Source organism: Montipora capricornis, chromosome 14, assembly GCF_036669925.1.
Source record: "Montipora capricornis isolate CH-2021 chromosome 14, ASM3666992v2, whole genome shotgun sequence".
Classification (NCBI taxonomy): Eukaryota; Metazoa; Cnidaria; class Anthozoa; order Scleractinia; family Acroporidae; genus Montipora; species Montipora capricornis.
In genome coordinates, this window is record NC_090896.1 from 8,944,693 (window position 1) to 8,954,692 (window position 10,000).

Here is a 10,000-nt window from a genome sequence, read left to right on the forward strand (position 1 = left end):
TCTGGAACGAAATGAACACCAAAAAGCGAACTCGACGAATGCACGTCAAAGAAAACAATATAGCGACAAGAACAAGGTCAACGTGCGCGAAAACGTCAAATGATTAATAAGGCTCGCAAAACAAAACTGTCAGCATCAGTCGCGATAATACTTTCATTAGACTGGACTTTACCTGAGCAGTTTCTTCCGTCTCCTCCATATCCTTTTTTGCAAGTGCAAATGTAAGATCCCCTGGTATTCGTAGAGGTGGCAGTCACGTGGCACTCGTTTTCAGATGAACACTCGTCAATGTCTGAAACCAAATCAACACAACAAAGCGAACTCGAGGACTGCACTTTCAAACTCTTATTGGCAATCCTGTCATAATATTCTCTACTTTCTCAAATTCCCCCCACCCCCCCTTAAATATTTTGCATAATCATTGTTTTTGATTTCTCTTGGGACATGACGATGTCTCAAGAGAAATCGAAAACAATGCCTATCCAAATTTTTGGAGGGTAAAAGAGGTGTATTATGGGATTTGAGAAAGTAGAGAATGAGTAGAATTTCTCCGTTTAATTTTGTTTTTTTTTTCCTGTGTCGGAAAATGGAAAAGTTGCGCCATAGTTCTTTCCTGTCACTCCCCTGCTAAGTATTGTCTTTGTACCTAGAGTCTTCTGCCCGTATCTTTGGTAGGTTTCAGGGGGCAGTAGAAAAATACGTAGATTTTATCTGGTGGACAAAGTACAAGCAATGGCGACGAAGCCGATGTAACGCGAATGGTGTTTTATTGGATCTTTAAACAAAGTATACCCTTATGGAGCTCAAGAATGGAACGTTGATTCGATAAACAACACAAGCGGTGAAAAATTAATATCTGGAATCTTAAAAGCGACGAATAATGGACTTCGACAACAATTGCATCTTTCGCCGTCAGATATCAAAGTGAGCTTTATTTCTACTATTTTACTAACTTTGCTGTTATGTACAACACTGAACCCAAACGTCAAATTCTCTGGTAAATTTTTCGGGTTGGATGTGGGTTTAACAAACTCAGAGAAGGAATCGAACACCTTGAGTGGATCTGTGTTTACAATTGTCTGGCTATTTATAATTTTATTTATTTCCACTCAACTCTGCACAGTCTTCAGGTAACAAAAACAATTAGAAATTGGACTAAATCTTTTTAGTAAAGAATTATTTGAAAGAAAGCTTGTTGTCCATTTTTTGCTTTATTATTCAAGGAAATGGTTCTTCAGTAAAGGGTTTGATCCTGAACACTGGTGGGAAATTTATTTAGTTGCGTGTGATGCTTGGTTGAATGCACGCAACGAAATGGGAAAGTTTCTTCTTCCCTCTAATAGTAAATATGTTGTTTGTTTCAATAAAGTTCTTGGCTGGAAAAGGTTTTTGTGAGATTTTCTGTCTTTGTGGATTGATTATGTTCAAACTTAACTAATTTGCATATGTGGGTTGATATTTCATATGCAAGTTGTTTTTATAAAGATGACAAGAACGTTTGGCCGTTTTGTATTTCAAGTATTGTTTCGTGCAAATGATTAAGAAATAGACATAGTTTTGCTAGTCAGAAAATATTTGTTAGTCATTCTGGTGTAAAATGAAGTTTATTTGGGAAGCCAACAATATTTCTTTAACTGGTTCCTGGTTAACCCAATTTATTGCTACCACTTACTAGTGCGAAGATTGTTTACATTATTTTCTAACCCAGAAGATGAAGGTAGTAAAAAAACGTCATATTTATTAACCATTTCCTTCGCTTTTGTGTTTGTCAGCATTATGATTTCCGATAACTCAGGTTCACGTGTTTGCAAGTTTGTTTTTGCTTCTCAATTACAAACTCTGTTTTGATTGGCCACTCAACCTCATTGTGTAAAACGTTCACCTGAAGTTAGAATAGATACGTTTCGCTCCTGAGGAAACGAAACAAAAATAAGTAGTGTTTCGTTTCCGGACTGAGCAGCTCTGGGGATAATGAGAAACATGCCGCATTCGATCTCGATCCCCCAGCCTGCTTTTTCCATTGTAGGAGTCACCAGGAGTACCTATTGGGTTCCTAAGCTTTTTTTTCCCTTTTTTTTTTTCGATTTCTTATTTTCGGTATTACTACTTCAGCGCCTTCAATGCCACCCAGCTCAGTGGCCTCTGTTTTTGTGTAACATGTACCATAGGCAACTCAGTTTACGCTCACGGAGCGTCTAGTTCTTACTACTCTTGGCGCCGACCACGAGGTTGACGTGTACCAAAACATCACGTGACTAATGGGCATGCAAGGCAAGGCGTGCAAAACAATATTGTCAGCATCAGTCGCGATAAAACCATTATTAGACTTTTTGGATTATACCTGAGCAGTTTCTTCCCTCTCCTTCATATCCATTCTTGCAAGTGCAATTGTAAGATCCTATGATATTCGTACATGTGGCATTCACGTGACACTCGCTTTCAGATGAACACTCGTCAATATCTTAAACCAAATGAACGCAACAAAACAAACCCGAGGACTGCACTTTCAAACTCTTATTCTTATTCTTACTACTCTTGGCGCCGACCACGAGGTCGACGTGTGCCAAAACATCACGTGACTAATGGCATGCAAGGTAAGGCGTGCAAAACAATACTGTCAGCATCAGTCGCGATAATACCATTATTAGACTTTTTGGACTTTACCCTGAGCAGTTTCTTCCGTCTCCTTCATATCCATTCTTGCAAGTGCAATTGTAAGATTCTATGGTATTCGTACATATGGCATCATCGTCACACTCGTTCTCAGAAGAACACTCGTCAATGTCTGGAACAAGTTAAATATCGGCAAAATCAATAGTTGGTTTACCGTTATTCGAACTCTTTACGCTGTGAGAATATTCATGGTTCCTATTTCGATCTTGCAACAAAATCTGTCTATTAGCGATCTCGCATCATTAACTTAATTGCCTTGAAAAATCCTATTTCGATCCCATTTCTCAAAGGAGCTCTCAGTTGTGTGCAAGTTGCTGTTGATTAATCCACCTGATAGATACATGTTCAACTACTGCAGGGATGGCGCAGTGGTGAGAGCACTCGCCTCCCACCAATGTGGCCCGGGGTTCGATTCCCAGACTCGGCATCATATGTGGGTTGAGTTTGTTGGTTCTCTACCCTGCACCGAGAGGTTTTCCTCCGGGTACTCTGGTTTTCCCCTCTCCTCAAAAACCAAAATTTGGTTTGATTTGTGTTAACTTGTTAATTTCAATTTACAGTGTCCCCGATTAGAGCTCTACGGCGTTAGAAGATTAGACAATTAAATAAAGTTCCTTTCCTTTCCTTTGTTTTCCCTAATATCCCTTGGTTTTGGACCTGGTCGTCCCATATACGTTCCAAAACCTTAGGGGATATTCCAAAGTTAACAAAAATCGGTTGTCGGTGTTGAATCCTTGACGGAATTTTAATTTTCGGCTGATATTTCGAGGAAAGTGAAGTATCTGGCCGCCAAAAATGTCCTTTCGGCTGGGAAAATCCCTCTCGTCTACTTTTAGTCCAAGTATTCAGCGTTTACTTTCACTTGAAAGATGGCGTTTAGTCGTACACCATCTCATCTTTATTTGTGGGTGGCTCGAAGAAATAATTTTGGAAGACATTGTGAAGGCTGGCCTCAGAAATTTCGGAAACCACTTTCTTCCCCCAAACTTGGATAAGAGAGGCAATTACCCGTTAGTGGTTTCAGAAATTTCCGAAACCTTTGTCTTGACCATTGCAAAAAATGAAAATTAGCCACTGAAATTTTTGAAACCCCTGCAGTTGACCACAGGTGAAGGTGAGGGAAATTAGCGATTATTGGTTTCGAAATTTTTTGAGGATGATGGATGGTTTCAGAAATTTCCGATACCACTTCCGAAACGAGTTAATTGTCCTAACAATGTCCAAAGACACTGAAGCCACTAACCTTTCAAAGTCGTAGCCAGGATTTTTCAAAGGGGAGGGGGGGGGGGTCACACTGTGTCAAACAGAGGGTACTCGCTATTCTCCATGGTATAGGATTAAGACAACGGCATAACTTCTTCAGAATCACAAATAATTTATTTACAACATTGCATTGAATTTATATCCGTTCGAGAAGAAAACACTTAAAAACATGAATCTCGAAATTTAATATTTGTTCACGGTGTTCGCCTATTCACTGTTATCTTCCTCAAGCACATCCTGCTCCAAGCTTTGTCTTATCCTCATTATAATGTTTCCTCGTCTGAATCCACGACAACACAGTTCTTCCGGCGTTTGAGACTTGCCTTGGCTGCTGATGCTAAAGATGATAAAACCAAGAAACATCTTATTCGTTGCCTGTCATCACATATTCTTGCCCATAAAACTAGATAAACTGACAAAGAAATATCTTATTGCTCAGTAACTACCTCGGAACTTGGACGATCTTCGCAAGAACATAATCTCAAGTGTCACGTTCGAAACGCGTGTGATTTAATTTATTTACTTAGAGAGAGTTTATATTTATTTCGGTGAGTTCGATAACTCTCTAAAACACAGGCAGCCCAAGCTCAAAATGAAGGAGTTCAGTGTAACGTGACATATGCTATTTTACATAACTACGCGCAACGTGACTCCCGCCTTACAGCATATGGAGGTATTGTGTTACAACGGTTTGAATTTGTAAAGGTTTGTATGGGAAGGCAACGGCTTTGCTGGAAAAGTCAATTATTCTTATATTTTGTGAATAAAATCTACTTACCCTGTTACCGTGTTGTATTCTTTGTTGTTTGCCAGCTTCGCAGGCCAATCTAATGCGATTTCGGCGACTTATCGTTTTGTGGGTTCCACTGTGCAGCCTTATCTTTCTTTTAGCAGTGGAAACCCACAAAATATAAGAATAATTGACTTTTCCAGCAAAGCCGTTGCCTTCCCACACAAACCTTTACAAATTCAAACCGTTGTAACACAATACCTCCATATGCTGTAAGGCGGGAGTCACGTTTCACGTAGTTATGTAACATAGCATATGTCACGTTACACTGAACTCCTTCATTTTGAGCTTGGGCTGCCTGTGGTAAAAAGCAAGGGCAGCTGTTGCAGTAAGTTTGCAGTAAACGTAGTAACTGAAAAAATTGAATCCCTCTCGGCAACTTCGCATTAAATTGCTCATACAAGCACGTGTGTTTTGCACGGGGTGTTTTCTCTTTTTACACTATAACTGGAATTTACTCCGATACATCTGGAATCCACTTTGCAATGAAAACACTTCTTTTCTCTCGTGAGCTGGTATACACACTTATAGGCACAATCTCCCAATACTTGAAATCAGTCGAAAATTAAACCCGACAGTCACTATCTTAGTGTCACGCAAGGTGAAAGCTCGGAAATTTAAAATTCTCTAAAAGGAAAGACGCTACGGCACTGGAAACTTGTAAAAAGGCTTAATTTTAGATTTATATTGTCAAAGTAGTCCAGATAAAAATTTATAAAACCTCGATTTAGATTATAGAACTTGATGATGTCAAGGAGAAAACCACTACTTTAATACTTAGAATATTAAAAGGTTTTCATTTGTTTAAAACGGCTTACTGTAATTTGCAAAACGAGAGGAAACGAAACGAAATTTAAACCTGTATTTCACAAAATGAATATTTGAGCATTTCGATGGCAGTAATTCGCAAAATAGATGATAAGTGAACTGGTTTCTTATTACGCTACGACGATAGTCACGTTCAACATACCTGGGATAGAAAACATTCTCTCTACTTTTTTAATAAACGCCCCATCTGTTTCATCTCTTTGGTGGTCATCTGTCTTTGCTCTCTTCGAATTTCTGGGCTGTTCATTGACCTCCAAGCCAGGTTTCCGTTTGCCAGCGTGAGAACTTGGCTCGTTAGTACGATCTTGCGATCCCCCTTGAGAAACCACGTCTGAAACCACTGGAGAAAGCGAAAGTGATGGCCTTTCATGACCTTTCATCCACTGTTTGGTTGCTTTCTTGAATCCGTTTAAATCTGTCAGCAAACTGACGACTGGAAACAGTGTAACCCATAAATTGTTTCGAGAAATCGTTGGCAAGGATGTCGAATTTGCCTAAATCTAGCCTTACACCGGCAGATAGGTTTGAGAACATGACCGGTAGAATGAAAAGACGTGAATAAGCCAATGATGTCACTTCTCTTTTCGTTCTTTGTATTCAGAAAACTACGTTAATAGAAGAGGTATCCGCACTTTCAGCACCAGCGATAACATTTGCCATCTCCTTGCCGCTGACAGTTAATGTCCCTTTCCGTTTTTGTATAAATACTTCAGCTGTAGTATCGTTAAGTCTAAACCACCACTTTCCTGTCTCGGGTCTGTCGCGCTTACCGTTTTTACCTTTGCTCATAATTTCGCTCGTTGCAAAAAATATCTTAACTACAATTTAGAAAAAATCAAGATCCTTGATTAACTTCGGCTGAGAACAGTCTGTAACGATACCCGAATGACACCCCAATTTATATTGCTCCTGTTGAGAATCCGTGGTTTTGTAAAAACATGCAAGAACCAAGATAGCGTGCGGAAAACAATGTCGTTTCATTTACGAGGGAAACATCTAGGAATCGCATTCCTTGCTCCAAGAAGAAAAAATATAATGCAACTGATTCCTGTGTCTTACCTCTGGACATTCAGCATTTATCATGCTTTTGAAAACCAAACGTGAATCGCCGGGCTACGAAAAACCTTCAACAAAGTTTAGTATTTCCCACTTCTCAAGTTTTTCTTTTTCGTGCCAGAAGGACAACTGAAAAGTGTCCACCCATGATTATCAGCGTCATGACCGATGGATGTCCCCAGTGTCACGTGTGAGATTGAATATGTCATTCACCTTGCGGTGGAGGGCTTTCAAGGATCTAACTTCTTTTTCGGCTCATCAAATTTGTTTCATACTTCATTCGTTAGTTTTTATTTGTGCTTAAAAGAAATACATACACATTATTGCATCATTCCATGTTCATCTCCGCAAGGGTACCGTTTGGTGTCATGATAGATTCCGACTATCGGTATACTAGTATCGACAATGCAATATTTCCGGTTTTCACTCGCATTAGCGACATGGATGCAACGATGGAAATACGAACATACGATTTACAGATGTTCGTTATAAGCAGAGTCCAGCCGTCTAATAGACTCGTTAACACACCGCACCTTCACCAGTGAATCTCGCGAGTAGCGATTTCCTAACCTCTTACAGACGAACATTTCTTACTTTTTATTTGCACAAAAGAACGAGCGGTACCGAACGGTTAGTGTGAAGTCTTGCACGTACGAGCACGTACGGTGAAAAAAAGGAGTGGCGCTGATCACCGGGATTTGTTTCAACATAATTTTCCAATCTTAACAGCAAAGGAAAATAAAAGCCACAAAGGCACATTTGAGTAAAACAAAGGCTCTGACAGTAATTTTGTTGCCATAAATGTGCTTGTTATTGTACAGTAGGTACGTAGATTCCCTCCAGATAAAACAGAAACAACAAAATAGACCTACACTTCCCTTTTATACGTAGCGAAGATTTTTAGCCTTTCAAAAAATTGCTGTGCAGCCCGTACGTCAGTCCGTACAATGTGAATAGGCCTTATCACGGTTTTCGACGCCATCTTGACGGGTGCAGGCAAAGCGGGCAGAAATTACAGTGTAACTGTTTGTATGGGAATCCGATAGCAAATAACTTCTTCCACAATTGAATTTTTCACAATTTCTTAATCGCAACGTTAAAATACTAGGTAGAAGATTGTATTCACCAAGTTTGAAGGATGTAGCTTGGCTAGAAGACGCTCAGTTGATTTTTTGAATTTTCCGCACATTTGTCTGTAAATTTGGCTGGGTAGACAAACGGACAAACGGACAAACAAACGGACAAACAAAAGGAGGAAGGGTGGTCCAGTGGTTAGGGCGCTTGCCTTGAGATCCGGGGATCCCGGGTTCAAGACCCGCTCTGACCACTCGTTGAATTTGATCCGGGTAGTCCCTGGTTCAACTTCCCAGCTGCACTTGTAAATAGCCAACTAGTTTGCCTCCGGCCAGTTGGGATTCTTAACAGTTGCTGTTTCATTGTGTTTCATTGGCCCTGAGAAGCCCCCATGGGGAGCGGTCAATTAAGTATGTATAACGTCTAGACGCAGTTCGCGGGAAAAAAATTAAAGACTAAGGGCCCGGACGCACTGGGCAAATTTTTTGTTTATTTTGCGAAAAAATCTGTCACCAGTTCCCTGAGACAAGTGCGCCCGGTGATTTTTTGATCTACCAAATTTTGTCAAGGTTTACCAAACTTCAAAGACGCCGTCGTCCTGCCTCGGAGCAGGACAAATTTTTGTCAGGCGCGAAATCTGACATATTTGTTAATTAACACGCCATGATTTGAACGAAAATGTCAATCAAGAAAATTTGATCTCTATTTTTAGTCGGATTTCAGTCGGCCTTCTACGGACAAATCTGTTGTGTTACTCTAGAACCAGAACGTTGCAGTCGAACAAGGTGAAGCCTCCACTGGCATAGTGGAAGTAGCAACTGCTTCTGCTGGAGTTAAACGAATACAAGGAAGGAAAAAATTTAGAACACAAGCAATAATATGCCGAGGCAACATATTCGATCGAAGTGGGTAAAGATGACTCCTGATATCTCATGTAACCTTTCTTGCGAACAGCGCGCAAGCGATGGTGTTTATTTTCGTGTGATTGACACTTGTGGTTAACAAATATTTTGCTGTCTCAGTGCGCCCAGTTTGACAAATTGAAAATTTGGCAGAGACAAATTTTGTCGAGATTTTTGGAAGGGCCAAACAAATTTTGTCAGTTCAGTGCGTCCGGACCCGAATGTAGGGAAAATTAAAAAAAAAATAGCTCAGCGACTTATAGGAAAGCTACATCCTTCCAACTTAGTATTTTAACGTCTTGATTCACAAATTGTGTAAAATTCAATTTTGGAAGAAGTTATTTGCTATCGGATTACCATACAAACACTGTAATTTCTGACCGCTTTGCCTACCCGTCAAGATGGCGTCGAAAACCGTGATAAGGCCTATTTCCACAGCAAAGCGACGTCAAAATGTCAAAATGGCGGACTGATCCGCTAAGAACGAGACACACGACTTACCCTTCCCTCGCCGTCGACGCTTTCGGATATCGACCACTGATGATCTTAAGGGGAGTAGGTCAGCGTCATTTCCCAGTTTGTTTTCAAAAGGCCAGCAGACTCCCCTACCCCTAGATGAAATATTTCGAGCTACTTACCCACCACTACGCGTGGCCTAACAAAGAATTCGAAGAATTTTCAACCTCTTTTGCGTCAAGTAAGGCATCATATTGTGTCCGACCTTTTGGAATACTGACATCTGATACCGGAATTCTCATCAGGAAATATTATGTTGCTTACTTGCGGTATCATGCCCCATTCTAAACCTAATAGTTCTCCGTCCTTCGCACTTTGCACTAAAAATGAGGTCATCGCGTGTTGATCGTAAGGTACCATTTGTACCATTGGTGTCACGATAAACTCAACCACATATTCTCACTATATTTCCGGTTGTCACTTTATTTGGCGACATGCATACAACGGTGAAGTACGCACAGAGTCCAGCCGCGCCAAGAGAAATCTTGGCCGCACGGTGCTTATCTTAGAGCGTTAATGCACCACACCGTCTCAAATGAATCTTGCAAGTAGCGAACTTGAAAATCCAGATCCTTCTTCTCCTTTCCCGTCATCCTGCGATTGCCTGGAACCGGACTCGGAAAGTGACTTTTCTTCTCCATTAAATGGCAATTAAACATCACAGCTTTCTGCTAAAGCCCAGCATCAAGCTCACTGTTCCTTCCTGACTCTGATCAAAGTGATCCAGAGGAATACGGAGGAAAGGGTTGCTTGAAAGAAAGTGAAGAGGATGAAGATGATATGCGTTGCAGGCCATTAGAAGAACTTCAAGTGATGAAGATTCCGATGAATCAATGACGCAAGGAGGAGAAAGTGGAGAAAGTGCCATCGAAACTCAAGGTAAAATGATACGTACTGC

At 40.6% G+C, this 10,000-nt stretch overlaps 1 protein-coding gene across 1 annotated transcript in view; it reads right to left on the reverse strand.

Moving 5' to 3' along the window:
* Window positions 1–10,000, reverse strand: part of LOC138032846 (uncharacterized) — a 31,435-nt gene that overhangs the window by 12,960 nt on the left and 8,475 nt on the right. Inside the window, exon 4 of the mRNA XM_068880556.1 lies at window position 1. This exon is cut by the window's left edge and continues 119 nt beyond it. Coding sequence (XP_068736657.1) covers window position 1 — 1 coding nt within the window. The remainder of the gene's footprint in view (window positions 2–10,000) is intronic.